This window comes from Xenopus laevis, chromosome 5S, assembly GCF_017654675.1.
Source record: "Xenopus laevis strain J_2021 chromosome 5S, Xenopus_laevis_v10.1, whole genome shotgun sequence".
NCBI classification, from domain to species: domain Eukaryota; kingdom Metazoa; phylum Chordata; class Amphibia; order Anura; family Pipidae; genus Xenopus; species Xenopus laevis.
The window spans coordinates 126,146,841-126,166,539 of record NC_054380.1 but is presented as its reverse complement, the minus strand read 5'-3'; the positions used below and the strand labels follow the sequence as shown (position 1 = coordinate 126,166,539).

The following is a 19,699-nucleotide window of genomic DNA, read 5'->3' as shown; positions in this document are numbered from 1 at the left end:
TCAAGGAAATAAATATTGGGTCTATAATAGTATTCGAATGAGCATTGTGGGTTTTAAACAAATGTGTTTCATCCCTTCTAAAAATAAATATATATTTGTAAATAAAATGAATGGTGATTATTTTTAAAGAGAAACTATGATGTAGTATTGTCGTATTTGAGGAACAAGATCAGATTGCTCATCACTGCCCTCCATAGAACAATGCCACATGCTGAACATAGGTTAGGACAAGGGGTGTTGAAGGACAGCAAGAGGATTATCTTCATATAAAGGGACAGATAAACGACCACAGTGTAGGACACTGAGCATGATACATGTTCTCTGTGCTCACTGATAACTAACTCCAGCCGTTACTTTCCATCTCATATGCTAGGCTCCGTGTAACTGATACCGCTTACAAAGGGCGGAAAGTTGTCAGTGTTTCCATTCAACTAAGGATCACATAGGGGCTAGTGTTCTCCTTATACCAGCAGGTCTACTGATAGTAAAGGGTGACGGAGCATCTCTGTTAGTAAGGGCAGGAACAATCTCTAGACTTCAATGTCTGGCCTCACCAAGGAGTGTAATTACATCTGTACTGAAGAGAGAACAAGACCTAGATACTGAGAGAGCTACAGGCAGATGGATATATAGACGACAATTTATTTTTCACTTAATACTTAGTGTTGTTTAATTCTTCTTATAACTGATGTAATGTTCTTGGTAAGCCAGTTGTTTCTTAAGAGTAGTAGCAGGTTTTGGGCTCAGCCCGAAGTTCAGTGAGATTTGGGCACAATTCTTATTTGCTTATTTTCTTAGAATACAGGAAAGGTCAGCATGAAAGTAAATTAGGCAAAAGTTAGGGTGAAACTTGGGGGTTGTTTTATCAAAGTCCGAATTTATCTACGTATTTTCTGCTACTAACTCCTATCAAATCCGCTCGGATTTTTTTAAGCTTATTTATTATTGCATTTTCCCGAAAATTAGCTTTGCAGGAAAAAAATCAGATTTTCACGATTTTGCCGGATTTTTTTATCCGATTTTCACCCGTAAACTTTGGGGTATTGCATGAAACCCATCGCACATCAAAAAATCATTGGGACTTCTCCCACTGACTAATATGCAACCTCAACAGGCCTGAGATGCAGGATTTTCAGATTCAGACTTTTCCATCCTCTGGGTTTAATAAACTCCGAGTGATTTTTTTAAAAGTCCTATTTTATAAAAAGAAAAATCATGAATTTTTTGCATCCGGAGTTTAGTAAATAACCCCCTTGCTGTTCTATGTATTCTTTGAAATGTAATTGAATGGGTGATACAAGGCCAAATCCACTTGTTTGGCAATGTCACCAAACGGGCATATCTTTACCCTGGGCCAGATAGGTCTAATCCAAGTGTTGGCCCTAGGGTCAATGATCAAATGATGATTGGGGCCTACGGAGACCTATTGAACAAGAACTGCATCGACATGGGTCAATGCACTCCTCATCTGGTCAATGCACTCCTCATCTAGTCAATGCACTCCTCATCTGGTCAATGGACTCCTCATCTGGTTGGATTTAAACCTGCCCAATTGCTAATTCTGTGTCAGGTATGTGTGTGTCAGCCAGATATGGTCAAACAGGCTTGTTGGTGGGCCTCCATACAAGGAGGAGCCTGTGAAGGGTCCTAGTCTGCAGGTTTTGTCAGACCATATATAGCCACTTGTACTGCTATATCACTAACCTTGTAAGAGCAATGAAACACTCACACTCAATCAAGCTTTTGATGTGGTCAATGGGTGACAGCTCTGCAGAGGCCCCTTTTTTGATCCAATTACTAACTAATCAACAGGATGTTCAGATGAACTTTATTCTAGCTTAACATTAGTGTTCCCAAATCATGAAAATATTTGCTCATTTGGTGACTTGGTTCTAGTTCTAGTTACTCCATTCGCATGACTTCACTAGGTCTGCTATAGTCCATTTCTGAGCCCAAGTCATGGAGCGTCTGCTCTAACTAAAACAGTTGTGTCCAATAAAAAAAAAACAAAAGAAAGGGAAATTACATTACAATAGTAACTTTCAAAAACCCAACTTTCCAGTATGTGACAGTTCTCCACAGGAAAAGGGTACACATAAAAGCAATCCATTTGATAAAATAACTGCAAAATATGTGTTTTTGGTTATGGATTATTTTTGAATACATTCTGTTAACAACATAGCAGCTATTTCTGTTACTGCCGAGGTGCAAATAGTTAAAACATAACAGTTTTGGCACATGCAGAACAGTAATGAGATAAAGTCGACATTCATAAGACAGAACAGTGTTGTTATCTGAGTCATATGGATATGGTGACCAAGCTACGAGGCTGTTATTTCAGAAATCCGTCGTAACCTGATCACTGTACCCCTACAACTAGATTGATAGGTCTTGAGAAGAAGGAACCAGTAAAATCCATGCTGAAAAAAAAGGCACCGCAAACAAATATAATTTTTACATACTGTGCATGTTTTTAGTGTTCTTCTTCTTCCCTGAAAGAACATCATGTTGGAAGCTCATGGTTACATGAAGACCAAGAAGCAGACACAGGTACAAGTAAACTTATTTACACTATAAAACACATATACAGGTGTGGGCTCCGTTATCCGGAAACCCATTATCCAGAAAGCTCAGAATTATGGAATGGCCCACTGCCATAGACTCCATTATAATAAAATAATCTTAATTTTAAAAAATGATTTCCTTTTTCTCTGTAATAATAAAACAGTAGCTTGTACTTGATCCCAACTAAGATATAATTAATCCTTATTGGAAGCAAAACCAGCCTATTGGGTTTATTTTTTTTTTTTTTAAAAGTTTTTATTTTTGCATTTTGCTTTTAACAGGAAAGGAAATAAAAGAAAGAAGAAGACATACAAGCATTGTTTTTGCCAGTGGAGCCAAATAATAAAAATACAACTTTATCTATTGTAATATCATTGTCATACCTTTGTCATACATAGCTATACATTAACATGTCTCTAGTCAAATCAGGATTATCGTACATTACTACCTGAACGGGTGCCCTCCATGTCTATTGGGTTTATTTAAAGTTTACATGATGTTCTAGTAGACTTAAAGGGATGCTGTCAAGGGAAATTTTTTTCAAAATGAATCAGTTAATAATGCTGCTCCAACAGAATTCTGCCGTGAAATCCATTTCTCAAAAGAGCAAACAGATTTTTTTATATTCAATTTTGAAATCTGACATGGGGCTAGACATTTTGTCAATTTCCCAGCTGCCCCCAGTCATGTGACTTGTGCTCTGATAAACTTCAATCACTCTTTACTGCTGTACTGCAAGTTGGAGTGATATCACCCCCCTGCCTTTTTCCCCCCAGCAGCCAAACAAAAGAACAATGGAAAGGTAACCAGATAGCAGCTCTGTTTGCTCTTTTGAGAAATGGATTTCAGTGCAGAATTCTGCTGGAGTAGCACTATTAACTGATGCGTTTTGAAAAAAACATGTTTTCCGATGAAAGGATCCCTTTAAGGTATGAAGATCCAAATTAGGGAAAGATCTGTTATCCAGAAAACCCCAGGTCCCGAGCATTCTGGATAGCACGACCCATACCTGTACTCATTTGCAATATACTAACGAGGTCTTGTACAAAATGAGTTGCACTGCAGGCAGGCAAGTGAGCAGAGAAAAGCAATATAGAAATTGGTACAGTACACGACTGTGGCTTACTTGTTCAGCCTGTTTTTGTATATTTTATTATTAAAGCAGAATATCCAGTAAATTTGCAGCTCACCTCCATTCGCCAGCAAAGTTTCTTGGGCTTTGTTAGTTGAATCATCCATGACTTCCCCTATATATTGTGCAATCTTCTTAATCAAGCTGAAAAAAAAAACATTATTGTACATATATATATATATATATATATATATATATATATATATATATATATATATATATATATATATATATATTGTAATTGTTGGTGGCACTGGTTATGTGTGTTTGAATGCAGTAGCACTGCTTTGTGCGCCTGTGTAACCAACTTAAAGGAGAACTAAAACCTAAAAACAAATACGGACAAAAAGGCCAAATTTTACATACTGATTTTACTGCACCATCTTAAAGTTTCAGATTCTCTCATCAGTAATGATGCAGGCGTTCCAAGTTGTGCACAGGGGGTCACCATCTTGGATTTTGTCAGGAGACAAGATTCCTCTTTTAGCTCGTCGTTCTCTTTTCTACTGATTCACAGGTAATGCTCTGGGCGGCTGTCACTTACCTGAGCTTAGGGACTAACAGAGGGATATAACATTCATGATACATGGCCAATTCATTAATTCAGATTACAAGGAAGTATAAAAAGCTACCAGAAATGATTACTAATCAGCCCTGTAACACCATCTTGAGCATGTGCAGTGTCACTGACATACTGTATGATGAGAAGGTGCAGTAATGTTATGAACAAATTTGAAGGCCTGGATCATAACGGATGAACCTCTGGACTGATATAGTATATAAATACTACCTTTTAGGCCATATTAGTCTTTAAATGTAAGCTTACTTAAACATTTTAAGGGGATATGCCAATGCACACAAATTTGAGTGTCACAAGTTTTTCAGCTAATGGTCCAAATGGAAACTTTACTGGAAGGGTTATATGGGTGAGTGTATAAAACAGACCATACAAATGCTTCTTAAAATAGATGCAGTCTTGGATAATTATTTCTGAACCAGTGGGGCATGAATCTCATTCCCAGAATTCCCAGAAGTCCATTGGAGAAATGCAGTAGAGGCAGGGGATGAAGACTGGGACATAAGGGGGTATTTATCTGAATTTTTGTCTGAATGCCAAAAACTTGAAAATTCAAGAATTATTATACCCCTAGCATGGAAATAGTCCAAATCCGAGAAACTGGCATCTCAGACCTACCGAGGTTGTATATAAGTCAATGGGAGAGGTCCCTATCCTATTTTGAATTTTCTGTGATCTGCAGTAGAATTAGCCAGAAAATCTGATTATTTTGGACTTTTCAGGCAAAATATCCCCAAAAAATCTTATGATTCGGATTTTCAATCGTTTTTTTTTGTTTGTCCTCGATCCGATTAAATCGCACTTTTTCAATAATAAATAAGGTTCAATCGTGGATTTTAATTCGGTCTGACTTTTTTAATAAAAATAATCAGAAAAATTCAGCTTTTGATCAGTAAGACCCTAGATCAGTGATCCCCAACCAGTAGCTTGTGAGTAACATGTTGCTCCCCAACCCCTTGGATGTTGCTCCCAGTGGTCTCAATGTAGGTGCTTATTTTTGAATTCCAGGCTTGGAGGCAAGTTTTAGTTGTATAAAAAATAAGTATACTGCCAAATAGAGGCTCCTGTAGTCTGCCAGTCCACATAGGGGCTACCAAATAGCCAATCACAGCCCTTATTTGGCACCCCGAGGGACCTTTTTCATGCTTGTGTTTAGGGATGCACCGAATCCACTATTTGCGATTCGGCTGAATCCCCGAATCCTTGGTGAAAGATTCAGCCGAATACAGAAACCGAATCCGAATTTGCATATGCAAACAAGGGCCAGGAAAGGAAAAAGTGGGAAAAAATCTTCTGTTGTGACGAAAAGTCACGTGATTTCCCTACCCGCCCCTTATTTACATATGCAAATTAGGATTCAGATTCGGTTCGGCGAGGCAGAAGGATTCGGCAGAATCCTGCTGAAAAAGGCCGAATCCTGGCAGAATCCCGAACCGAATCCTGGATTCGGTGCATCCCTATTTGTGTTGATCCCCAACTCTTTTTACATTTGAATGTGGCTCATAGGTAAAAAAGGTTGGGGACCCCTGCCCTAGACGTACACTTATATTTTTGTAGCAGGAGTATGTCAGTCAGTTTTGAGCAGGATTACAAATAAAGTATAAAGAAGTCTGCTGGCAAGTATAATTTCTTTTCCTGTATTTTAAATGAAGCTGGACAGGACATATCACACTATAGACCAGGGGTATCTAGGTAGACTAGCTTTTAAAAACAATATTTTCCAGCATCTGCAACCAGCAGACAGCTAAAAGTTTGATCTTCACATTCCATTTTAAAACATATTAAAGCCCATGCCAAATATTCTACAAATGCTACAGAAAGTTAAATTAGAACAGATAAAACCTCCCAGCAAACAGACGTGGAAAAAGGCTCAGAGTTAATGACGAATGGGACATGAATAACTAATCACACAATAAGGATACAGCTTGCTCTAAATACTCCTGCCCATCAGTGTTATTCTTAGCTGGCACAGCAGGGATAGTCGTACCCTACTAAGTTACTGAGCCTCAGTGTGTCTGACAGTTATTGGCCTGTAATGGACATTGGGATTTTCCAGAACTATAGAAACAAAAGCGTTGTTCCGTCCTCATCGCCACATATATTGGGAGTAGCAGCTGAGGGTTGGAGTAGTAGGGGGGATGGGGATAGCTGGTGACAGTAGGGCTAGATGGCGTCATTAAAGGGGGATCTATTGTGCAAATGAAAATTTAATAAAAGCTTCATCTCACTGAAATAGGACATTTTCTAAATACTATGTATTGTTTAACTAATAATCAAGTTACTCTTCAGTATCTCACTCTCCACAACCTGTAACCCCCTGTCTTCATGTTCTCTTCATGTTGTGGTCTGGGAAGTGGCACTACTGGCCCCACAGCAAAATAATTTGAAGGGCCCCAAAACTCTCCAGAGGTTGTCCTGTTTTACCAATATAATGTATATTAAAATCACTCATTAATTAGGGCCTCATGGGGCCCCTATACTTCCTCTGTAGTTATGCCCCTGGGTCTGGGTCTGATTTTGATTGACAGGTAGGTCTAAGAGGTCTTTTAGGGGGGCTGCCTTGTCAGAATAACTCAAATAACCAACTCCAGCACAAACACTTTTAGTATGATGTAGAGAGTGATATTCTGAGACAATTTGCAATTGGTTTTCATTGTTTTATTATTTGTGGTTTTTGAGTTATCTAGCTTTTTATTCAGCAACTCTCTAGTTTGCAATTTCAGCAATCTGGTTGCAAGGGGCCAAATTACCCTAGCAACCATGCATTGATTTGAATAAGAGACTGGAATATGAATAGGAGAGGGCCTGAATAGAAAGATGAGTAATAAAAAGTAGCAATAGCAATAAAACTTGTAGCCTTACAGAGCATTTGTTTTTAGATGGGGTCAGTGACCCTCATTTGAAAGCTGGAAAGAGTCAGAAGAAGAAGAAGGCAAATAATTCAAAAACTGTAAAAAAAGAAATAATGAAGACCAATTGAAAAGTTGCTTAAAACTGACCATTCTATAACATACTAAAAGTTAACTGAAAGGTGAACCTCCCCTTTAATGGTTCAACCTCCCCAAAGGATGTATTAGACCTAATTGTCAATCAAAAACGGACTCCACCTACTGCATGAATCCAGAATGAAGAGACACAGGTTGTTTGGAGGTTGGAGAGTGAAGAGCAACTTGATTATTTCACAAATGTTACAGAATTTTTAATTAATTATATTTAGTTTCTTATTTCAGCAAGATGAAGCTTATATTAAATTTAGATTTTTGCGATAGACCCCATTTAACTTTTTTTATGCCTACCTTCCACTGCCTGTTGCTAGGTAAACCCCCGCTAGCCCAACAGGTCACACTATCAGGCATTAATAGCTCACCGATAATCACAAAGAGCCTGTTGTGATATACTATAAGCAGTAGTGATAATTAGGAGGGGTCTTGTCTGTCCAATGCTGACTTCTCCCCATGTCTTCAGGATACAGTGGCTGCTAGAGCAGCCTTTGTGGCACTACCCAAAATCAGTACTGAATCCATTTTGCCGAAAAGCTATAGATATTTTCGGGATGTCTTCCTTTTGAAGAGGTGGCTACAGTGATGGGGCATTTCTAGAAAAAAACAAGCTCAGGCTAGAACATTCCAACCAATGGTCGGTTCATTGTTCTAATAAAGCTATTGTTCTGTCAAAATCACTAGTGGAACAGAAACTTGATCCATTTGTTCTGGGATCATCCTCTTCTTCCTCTGCTCATGTCACCAGCTCCCCTTGGCACTAATCGAGGCGCTTGACAGAGATGAAGCCATTTACACAGATGCACAATGGAAAGCAAGAAAAGTTCTGGGATAAAACCAAGAAAATGGCACAGAAAATGGATACAAAAAAAGGGTACAAATTGTCTTCATCTTTAAGGAAGGCAAAACTATATATTGGCCTTTGGATGTTTGCTGTAGGGCGAGACTGTACTTTAGTCCCAAGACCTTATCTGGCTCCCTCCTTCCCACACACACACAGACCTTCAGCGAATATTTGCCTTATAAAATATTAAGTACTCTACTTTCATTGCAATCATTTTGCACAGGGTAGGCAGAGTTCAGTTGCCTGTCTGCTCTGTTTCCTGACAATGTGATACCTTATCCATAGGTGAAGGCTCATAAGAGAAGGCCGTTAACCCTCACCCTGACAAACAGACCTACTGGCAATTACGAGCATCCATTCCATACTTTCCAGCCATTTGGAGTGCCCCTTATATGTCAGAGTAACAAATTATAGCTAAGTGCCTATGTCCATGATCAATCATACTGCTTTATTATTATAGTTTTGGAATACCTTTCAGCGTGACTGCTCCTACTATTCAGTGGGATTGTTTCTACTGACATAAATCAGAATATCTACCACTTGCCCTGAACTGGCAATTACCACCCATATTTTCTTTACTATAAATGGAGCAACTGGCAGCGCCTCCGATTAATATTAATAACAAGGATGCACCAAATCCGCTATTTTGGGATTTGCATGAATGCCGAATATTTTGTGAAAGATTTGCCGAATCCTGAACAGAATCGAGCTGAGAAAGGGTAAAGAAAAAAAATTTAGTTCCTTGTTTGTGTGATAGAAAGTCACATCATATTTAAGGATTTGGTTCAGTCAGGCACCCGGATTTATCTGAATCCAAATCCTGATGAAAAAGGCCAAATTCTGTCCGAATCCCAATCTGAATACTGGAATCTGTGCATCCCTAATCAACAAGGAACACTCCAAGGCGAGCAGTGGGCATGCCCTGTGTGCCATAGACCTTAAAATAAACATTATAAATGTTCATTTATTAATTTAAAAAGCAATATATGTCATTTTAATGAGAAAAGTTATAGGGTGCATCTAAAAAGCTGTGCAGAATTTATATCTCCGATTCAGGGATGCAAGAATCCAGCATTTGTGGATTTGGCCAAATAACAAAAAACTTCGCAATCCTATTCAGCTTATTCGAGTTTGAGATATAAACATTTGTATAATGCCAGAGGAATTTCAAATAGAATTAAACAAAATGACATTTTTGTAATTTTTCCAGTGTTTTAAAGTCACATGAGTTCAAGGTTTTGGTTCGGCTGCTGAACATTAAAAGATTCTGTCATGATTTCTATGATGTATTTTTTATTTCACTGTTCACACTGCAAATATTTCACAATATAAAATGTCATTCCTCAACCAGCAAATGTATTCTTTTTAGTTGTAATATTGGTGTGTAGGTGCATCTCAAGTCATTTTGCCTGGTCATGTGCTTTTAGAAAGAGCCAGCACTTTAGGATAGAACTACTTTCTGGCAGGCTGTCGTTTCTCCTTCTCAATGTAAGTGAATGTGTCACAGTGGGACCTGGATTTTACTATTGAGTGCTGTTCTTAGATCTACCAGGCAGCTGTTATCTTGTGTTAGGGAGCTGCTATCTGGTTACTTTCCCATTGTTCTGTTGTTAGACTGCTGGGGGAGGGGGGGAGGAAGAGGGATGATATCACTCCAACTTGCAGCACAGTAGTAAAGATTGACTGAGGTCTTAATCAGAGCACATGTCACATGACTGGGGGCAGCTGGGAAACTGACAACATGTCTAGCCCCATGTCAGATTTTAAAATTAAATATAAAAAAAATCTGTTTGCTCTTTTGAGAAATGGATTTCAGTGCAGAATTCTACTGGAGCAGCACTATTAACTGATTTTTGAAAAAAAATTATTTTTCCATTAAAGGGCATGTCAATGCAAAAAAATAAAACCCCATTTTTAATTTCTTTAATGAAAAAGAAACCTATCTCCATTATACTTTAATTAAAAAATGTGTACCGTTTTTATAAGAAACCTGACTGTTTGCAGTGAAATTCTCCCTTCATTTACTGCTGTGGATAGGAATTGTCAGACGGTCCCTAACTGCTGAGCAGGGAAACAATCATACTTATGAACAGCAGGGGGAGCCCCCGCCTTACTTCCCAGCCATGCAGAACTCAAGCAGATTTGTTTATGATGATGTATAACAAAGTTACAAGATGGTGACCCCCTGTGGCCAACTTTTAAAGCATAAATTATTTGTTTGATTAGGCTTGTGGTGCAGTAAGTTCATGTTTATATTTAGTATACAAAATACAGCATTTCTAGCCTTATTCTATTTTAAACTTTACATGCCCTTTAAGGATTCAGCCAAATTTTTTACAAAGATGGCTGGTATACAGCGAATCCTGGAGTCTGCAGGGGTTATTATCAAAGGTCAAATTTTACAGTAATGTGAATGATTTTAAACTCTAATGAATTTGATTTTATTCCCAATTCAAATAGTATGTTATTTATGAAAAAATGTCTAAAACTTGATCGAAAAGTCCGGACCCAAAAACTTAAATCGAATTCAAATCAAATTCAAATCGAGTTTTCCTCCAAAAAAAAAAGCGACTTTTTTGATGCTTAACATTTTATAATATTATATTATTATTATTATATATTATATTATTATATTATTAATATTTTTTCCTCCCATTGGCGTCTATGGGGCGTCATTTACTAATCAAAATGTGGCAAAAATTTGGCTCATCACTACTATTAACATCTTCAAATAGTTCAAGGGACCTCTGCCATTGACTTCTACGTGAACTCGACACACATGTTTTTGCACTTTGGCTCCCAACAAATTGCATCTAGTGCTCATAAACATAACTGTTTCTGTTAAATACTTTGTAAAGAATTACCCCTCTCTTTTTATGTGAAGCCACCTGTGTTGAGCAGCACTGCATACTGGAGGGGCAAGAGCTGGACAGTGGTCATTTTCGGGGCTTTAAAGGATGAAACCAGTTCTTGCTCTTGGCCATTTTCGGGGCTTCAAAAGGTGAAACCAGCTCTTGCTCTTGGTCATTTTGGGGACTTTAAAGGGTTAAACAAGCTCTTGTATGTAACAATGACAACGGACAACTGGAAACCATATCACTGTATCATGCATTAAGCATAATGGTCCACGTTTACGAAAGCTGCAGCTAGAACGCAGTGACATCATTTGTTTACAAAGGTTGAGTTACAACCGTTAGCACTGATTATAGAGTTCATTAATCTTGGAAGACACTTTGTAAATGAAAACCATTAAAGGCATACTGACCCCAAACAATTTCTCTTTACTTTATTCTATTTTTAATCTATTCCACTTCAACCTTCTCCACTTTTCTGCCTAAATCTCCTATCCAGGCTGCTGAGTCAACCAAAATTGTATTGCCCACAGAGATATTTATATAGACATGACATAGATACACATTATTGTTGTGATAACAATAATAACAATAACCCTAGTTGTCACTACTACTACTACTACAAGCAAGTTCAACAACAATGGAAAGGCAATACATATAAAGAGGTAGTTCACTTTTGAATTAACTTTTACAAGGGGACTGTAATATGTTTCGTTAGAAAAAAAAATGTTTGAAAAGACCATTGCAAATGTTAGAGACCGTGTTGTTTCCTCTTTGACCAATTACAGACCTCAACGACTTCCTTGTAAAGTTTGTAACCTAATGGCTTTTGCAAACCTTTAAGGTTGCCAAAGATTTAGAGAGCCGCTCATTTGGCGATGTCGCCAAACGAGCGGATCTCTCCCCAATATGCCCACATTGAGCTGGGCGATATCAGGCTAATCCGATTGTGGGCCCTAGGGCCCAACGATTGGATCATAATGTATCCGATACTGACTTTCGGCCATATATCGATCGGGGAAGCCCGTCGGACTGCCCCACACACGAGCCAATAACGCTGCCAACTTGGTCTGTCACCAGCTTTTATCGGCCCATGTATGGGGGCCTGTACAGTGTATGTAATAAAATATAAAAATATAAAAAATAAAAAAGTGTATTTTCCAACAAAATATTTTTACAAAACTCCAGAGCAGGTGTTAACGCTAACCTTTGCTTAGCGATGTAATGTCATTCGCCAGCTAATGATATTACATTGCGAGCAGAACTAAACATTCACAAAAAACACCATTTAAACATCAATTGCGATTTATTATTATATTCCCCTTTAGTATGTTATAGAAAGGCTAATTCTAAGCAACTTTTCAACTGGTCTTCATTATTTCTTTTTTATAGTTTTTGAAATATTTGCCTTCATCTTCTGACTCTTTCCAGCTTTCAAATGGTCTCTGACCCCATCTCAAAACAAATGCTCAGTAAGGCTACACCTATATTGTTATTACTACTTCTTATTACTCATCTTGCTATTCAGCTCCTCTCCTATTCATATTCCAGTCTCTTATTCAAATCAGTGCATAGCTGCTATGGTAGTTTAGGCCCTAGCAATCAGATTGCTGAAATTGCAAACTGGAGAGCTTCTGAATAAAAAAAAGCCAAATAAATAAAAAAAACCACAAATAATAAAAAATGAAAACCAATTGGAAATTGTCTCAGAATACCACTCTCTTCATCATACTCAAAGTGAATTTAAAGTATGCCGCATTATGATTATTAAACACAGTTATAATCAAAATACAGGTACTATATATATTACCCATTATACACAAACACCATATGATTCTATCTGACGCTCCTCTGTGCTTTAGTAGTGGGTAATGACCAACAATAGATGACATTACTAGAGGTAGGTGAAAATACTGCCAACAAAATAAGGTTTTCATTGCACAAGGAATATGTACGGCCTTGGCTCATTTGTAGTTACTTTACACAGCAGTAAACTGAGATGGGGCCAAACCTGTCCACTTCTGCGTAGTCCCAGATCCAGAGAGGGGCGAGCCGATGTTTGGCTTAAACAGGATTGGTGTATATTTCAAAACAGAAGCAGCTCCTGGATTGTGTGTGTAGTAAATAAGAGTTGTTTTACCTTTCAGCAAATGTATCGAGTTTCCCCAATTCATCTGAGAGTCCAACAAGGGCATCCAAAGTCCCCACCTGAAAATATATATCAGTTTTTATATAAATGCCAGTTTTTATATAAATCAGTTTTTAGATAAACGTCATTGCAGCGGTAGCTTCCCTGACAGTAGATTCCACAGCAGTGAAATCTGGGAATGTTTGCATAAGAAGTTCTGTGCCCACTGGCAAATCTATTGCCATGAAACCAACACAGAGAAAGACATTGCCTATATGTTTAGTAACCTCTGGGCACAGGTCCAGATTTGTGGAAAGGCCACCAAGGCCCGGGCCTAGGGCGGCAGGATTTTAGGGGGTGGCATGCTACCCAACCATACCCACATTGGTTCAGAAACACTGAATATGTACAGGAGATACAATAGTTTTATAAATTTCCTGTGCACCAATCCTCAATGCTTCGGAGTGAATAAAAGAGAGGGGGGCAGGGGAGATGAACGGCAGCGGGCCTAGGGGTGCCCGCTATGTAAATCCAGACCTGCTAGGACATTAGGATCTGTTATTCACTATGTATTGTATGGGATCGGTTATGCGAAAACCCTTTATCCAGCAAGCTTCAAATTACAGGAAGGTAATCTCCCATAGACTCCATTATAATAAAAAAAGACTACAATTTTTAACAATGATTTCCTTTTTCTCAAGAAACAGGTATGGGATCCTTTATCCAGAAACCCGTTATCCAGAATGAACATTTCCCATAGACTCCAGTTTAATTAAATAATACAAATTTTTAAAAACGATTCCCTCTTTCTCTGTAGTAATAAGACAGTAGCTTGTATTTGATCCAAACTAAGATATAATCATAATACCAGCCTATTGGGTTTATTTAATGTTTAAATGATTTTCTAGTAGACTTAAGGTATAAAGATCCAAATTACGGAAATATCCCTTATCCGGAATACCCCAGGTCCCAAGCATTCTGGATAACAGGTCCCGTAACTGTATTAATAAATAATACCTTGCACTTGATCCCAGCTAAGATAAAATTACTCCTTAATGGAAATAATCTTATTAGGCTTTATTAATGTTTACATAGTTAAATTGGGTTGAAAAAAGACAAAGTCCATCAAGTTCAACCCCTCCAAATGAAAACCCAGCATCCATACACACACCCATCCCTACTTTTAATTAAATTCTATATACCCATATCTATACTAACTAATGAGTTTAACTATAGAGTTTAGTATCACAATAGCCTTTGATATTATGTCTGTCCAAGAAATCATCCAAGTCATTCTTATAGTCATTAACTGAATCAGCCATCACAACATCACCCGGCAGTGCATTCCACAACCTCACTGTCCTGACTGTGAAGAACCCCCTACGTTGCTTCAAATGAAAGTTCTTTTCTTCTAGTCTAAAGGGGTGGCCTCTGGTACGGTGATCCACTTTATGGGTAAAAAGGTCCCCTGCTATTTGTCTATAATGTCCTCTAATGTACTTGTAAAGTGTAATCATGTCCCCTCGCAAGCGCCTTTTTTCCAGAGAAAACAACCCCAACCTTGACAGTCTTCCCTCATAATTTAACTCTTCCCTCCCTCTAACCAGTTTAGTTGCACGTCTCTGCACTCTCTCCGGCTCATTTATATCCCTCTTAAGGACTGCCCTAGATCCTTCTCATTTAAAGAAGCTCCTAACACACTGCCATTTAGTGTATAACTTGCATTTATATTATTTTTGCCAAAGTGCATAACCTGCATTTATCAACATTGAACCTCATTTTCCAGTTTGCTGCCCAGTTTTCCAATTTAGACAAATCACTGTGCAAAGTGGCAGCATCCTGCATGGAACCTATAGCTCTGCACAATTTAGTATCATCTGCACAAATAGAAACAGTACTTTCAATACCCACCTCCAGGTCATTAATAAACAAGTGGAAAAGCAAGGGACCTAGTACAGAGCCCTGCGGTACTCCACTAACAACACTGGTCCAATTAGAAAATGTTCCATTTACCACCACTCTTTGTAGTCTATCTTTTAGCCAGTTCTCTATCCAGGTACAAATACTATGTTCCAGGCCAACATTCCTTAATTTAACCAGTAACCTTTTGTGTGGCACTGTATCAAATGCTTTAGCAAAGTCTAAGTAAATCACATCCACTGCCATCCCAGAATTGAGGTTTCTACTTACCTTCTCATAAATAGAAATTAAATTAGTCTGGCAAGATCGATTACGCATAAAACAATGTTGGCACTAACTCATAGTATTATGATTTGCTATGAAGTCCAGTATCTTATCCTTTATTAACCCTTCGAAAAGCTTTAGCAAAGTCTAAGTAAATCACATCCACTGCCATCCCAGAATAAAGGTCTCTACTTACCTTCTCATAAAAAGAAATTAAGAAATTTAGATTATTATTATTATTATTCAGCTCTCAAGGAAATTTTTTAAATTTGAGGTTTAACAGTATCTGGGAGGCAGCAGGAGGACCAGTTGTAAAGGACCAGTAAAGCCCAGTAGGGATATATATTGGATATATTTCTCACTCGGTGCAACTGAATTAGCTTTATATGTAAAGAGACACCTGTGCTGTTAATTGTCTTTCAATTCTAATTGGTTGAGGGATATGTTGTTTGTGATTGGTCACACTCTCTTTAAAAGAAATGTTCAGGGGTGTGATCATTAGTCTATGAGTAAGTGCCCCAGTAGGCACGAAACGCGATAGGCGGTCATCTGTATGTCCTAATAAATGAATTAATTATAAAATTCTGGTCTTTACTTTTGGAGAAAACTCACAACCTTTTGCTTTTCCAGATTTATTGGATAGCATGGAGGATTTAACCTTCACTCCCTATTCAGAACAATAAAGTTTTGAAGTGTTTAAAGTACAACAGGAAATGTTCTGCACTGCCACTTACCTTCAGTTCTGGTATGATAAACTTAGCATTGCTGGACAGGTTTGCCTTGGAAGTCACTGTATTCATTCTATCCATCGCTGCCAGGTTGGTTTTATCCCCAGGAACCGAAATTAACCACAATTCAGACATTTTCACTCAAAATATACACTTGATTTACTGCAAGAAAGATAAATACATAGATTTAGGTTTGCCACCTTTTCTGGAAAAAAATACTGGCCTTCCTTTATATTTATCTTTTTTCCCGATTAATAACATTGGGATCAACCATCATTTTTACCGGCCATGTCGGTAAAATACCAGCCAGGTGGCAACCCTACATAGATTAGACATTGCTATATATTACTGTTGCTAACAGAACGTCACTTTCAAGGGAAATGGTATTCTCTTGCATTGAAGGGGTGGTTCATCTTTAATTTAACATTTGGGGGCCGGTTCACTAACTTCGAGTGAATGATTAGAAGTAAAAAAAACTTCGAATTTCGAAGTGTTTTTTGGGCTACTTCGACCATCGAATGGGCTACTACGACCTTCGACTATGACTTCAAATCGAACTATTTGAACTAAAAATCCTTCAACCATTCGATAGTCGAAGTACTGTCTCTTTAAGAAAAAACTTCGACCCCCTAGTTCGCCATCTAAAAGCTACTGAACTCAATGTTAGCCTATGGGGAAGGTCCCCATAGGCATGGCTAACTTTTTTTGATCGAAGGATATTCCTTCGATCGTTGGATTAAAATCCTTTGAATCGTTCGATTCGAAGGATTTTATCGTTCGATCGAAGGAATAATCCTTCGATCGTTCGATCGCACTATTTGCGCTACAATTCTTTGACTTCGATATTCAAAGTCGAAGGATTTTAATTCCCAGTCGAATATCGAGGGTTAATTAACCCTCGATATTCGACCCTTTGTGAATCGGCCCCTTAGTATGTAATAGAATGGCCAATTCTAAGCAACTTGTCAAATGATCTTCATTACTTATTCTTTATTGTTTTGGAATTATTTGCATTCTTCTTCTGACTCTTTCCAGCTTTCAAAAGGGGGTCATTGAGCTCATCTAAAAAACAAATTAACTGCAAATGTATTGTTTTAATTACTGATCTTTCTATTCAGACTCTCTCCTATTTATATCCCTGTCTCTTATTCAAATCAGTACCTGGTTGCCAGGGTAATTTGTTTCCTAGCAACCAAATTGCTGATTTTGCAAACTAGAGAGCTGCTGAATAAAATGCAAAATAATTCAAAAACCACAGATAATAAAAAGTAAAAACCAGTTACAAATTGTCACAGAATATCACTCTCTAGATCAGGGATCCCCAACCTTTAGAACCTGTGAGCAACATTCAGAAGTAAGAGGAGTTGGGGAGCAACACTAGCATGAAACATTTTCCTGGGGTGCCAAATAAGTGCTGTGATTGGCCATTTGGTAGCCCCTATGTGGATTGTCAAACTAAACCGAGGCTCTTTTTGGCAGTACACCTGGTTTTTATGCAACCAAAACTTGCCTCCAACCCAGGAATTCAAAAAAAAGCTCCTGCTTTGAGGCCACTGGGAGCAACATCCAAGGGTTTCGAGAGCAACATGTTGCTCATGAGCTACTGGTTGGGGATCACTGCTCTAGATCATAAAAAGTTGATTTAAAGGTGAACAAAACCTTAAAACCTAGTTCTATTTGCTTGTCTGGCAATAGTCTAACCCACTGCCCATTATTACCAGATTTAAACAATAAGGTAGGCTCAAATGTTACATTTATATCTACAATGCAGTTCCTCGCCTGATGAGAGCCAGGATATTGGGTTCCGATTTTCTTGCCAACCTCTGTCTCTAGCGCTGCTGAGGTCCCAGTACCCTAAGTCAATCTATTAGGCAGCCTGTCCTGGCTCTTTAGAACTTAACATTTCAGATGTGATCTACTGTAAGTAACATGCACCATTGCTTCTAGACTTCTGCCACCTCCAACATACGCGCAATTTTATTTAATTGTAGTAGATCTGCAGATATTGTAAGAGATACATGCTGCCCATTTACAGAGTCTCTTACCTGATGGTGCAGAAATGTTCTTTTCATAGCAAGCCCCTTCGGTGAGTTCAATCAAAACTTGACTCCACCAGTGGAGCTGAAAGGGAGGAGAAAGACTCTGGTTTTCTAAACTTCTTGATATACGTCTTCTTCTTGATATCTTTCTTCTTCTTTATCTTATAGTTTCCCTAGGTCTGAGTCTTTCTCTGTTCCACTACTCCCAGTCCTCAGCTAGTGGCAGCTCTCACCTGTGTGTCCTGCAATGCTCTGCACTCCCCCAGCAGCTCAGGTTTTATCTGGGCCAGGTAGATGGCCCTGTTATTTGTTTCTACTTAGGGCTGTTCCCATTCAATAGTCCCCCCTCCCCTCTGCACCTACCATAAGGTGGCAGGACATCATTTACTCCCCGAGCAGCCTCACAAAACAACAAACAGTGTTTGTTTCCGAAATATTACCTAACGGCAAACATGACACTGAGACCATCTCTTCTTACATCCGCCATCCTGTGAAATGTTATATCTGTCATGGAATTATTTCTCAGGTGTCGATTAAAATATCTCTCATTCCTCACATTCATGTATCACTGTATATATTCACATGTCTGTTGCTTTCCATTGCACACCCGGTAACTTCCCTAAGACAATTTATCTACAGAAACAACAAAATGTAGAAAAAGGTGAGGTTTGCGCATGAGCCAGGGAGTGCAAGTTTTATAGTAATAACACCTTCTGTGCAAAGTCATTTTGAGATTTTTAAAAATAAAAAAATATTTTATTAAGCTGAATTATTTTTTTAATAATGCTACAAATTATTACTTACTTGGTGAACTTGACCAGAAAGCACACAGTGTTCAGGGTAAAACCTGCCCCATGTGTGCAGTGAGACAGCTCCTTGCTTATTTTGTAGAATCAGCTCCCAGACTTTTTCAATTTGTGGGTCCTGCTGTACGTACCCTGATTGGCCACCTTCCAATCCTCTCACAAGTATTGATTGAAGTACAGCACCACAAGTCTTTTCTATAAATAAAAATGCCTTTATTGGAACACTGGCAGGACCCGGATAAGCGACGTTTCAGGCGGCACAGAGCCTTTTTTCAAGCTTGAGGGGATCCAGTGTGGGGGTACACGGGAATCCAGTGTGGGGGTACATGGGATCCAGTGTGGGGGTACACGGGAATCCAGTGTGGGGTACACGGGAATCCAGTGTGGGGGTACATGGGATCCAGTGTAGGGGTACATGGGAATCCAGTGTACGGGTATATGGGATAAAGTGAAGGGGTACACAGGGATCCAGTGTGGGGGTACATGGGAATCCAGTGTGGGGGTACATGGGAATCCAGTGTGGGGTTATATGGGATCCAGTGTAGGGGTATATGGGATAAAGTGTAGGGGTACATGGGATCCAGGAGTATGCGGGATCCAGCACAGGGGTATGCGGGATCCAGCGCATGGGGTACTCGGGGTCCAGTGCAGGGGTTTGCGGGATCCAGCACGGGGGTATGCTGGATCCAGCGCGGGGGTACATGGGTCCAGCGCTGGGGTACGCGGGATCCAGCGCGGGGGTACGCGGGTCCAGCGCGGGGGTACGTGGGGTCCAGCATAGGGTACATGGGATCCTGTATAGGGGTACATGAAATAAAGTGTAAGGGTACATGGGATCCAGTGTA

The 19,699-nt window shown here is 38.9% G+C and overlaps 1 protein-coding gene and 1 pseudogene across 1 annotated transcript in view; one reads left to right on the top strand and one right to left on the bottom strand.

Annotated features, from left to right (window-relative positions):
• The window catches only part of atp6v1c2.S (ATPase, H+ transporting, lysosomal 42kDa, V1 subunit C2 S homeolog), a 33,233-nt gene extending 14,964 nt beyond the window's left edge, over positions 1–18,269 (bottom strand). Inside the window, exons 1-4 of the mRNA XM_018265941.2 lie at positions 18,055–18,269; positions 16,016–16,171; positions 13,110–13,177; positions 3,756–3,841 (exon numbers count right to left, since the gene is read on the bottom strand). Of these exons, the coding sequence (XP_018121430.1) occupies positions 3,756–3,841; positions 13,110–13,177; positions 16,016–16,144 (283 nt within the window). The 5' untranslated portion in view covers positions 16,145–16,171; positions 18,055–18,269. The remainder of the gene's footprint in view (positions 1–3,755; positions 3,842–13,109; positions 13,178–16,015; positions 16,172–18,054) is intronic.
• Positions 18,270–19,442: 1,173 nt separating this feature from the next.
• The window catches only part of LOC108717491, a 29,963-nt pseudogene continuing 29,706 nt past the window's right edge, over positions 19,443–19,699 (top strand).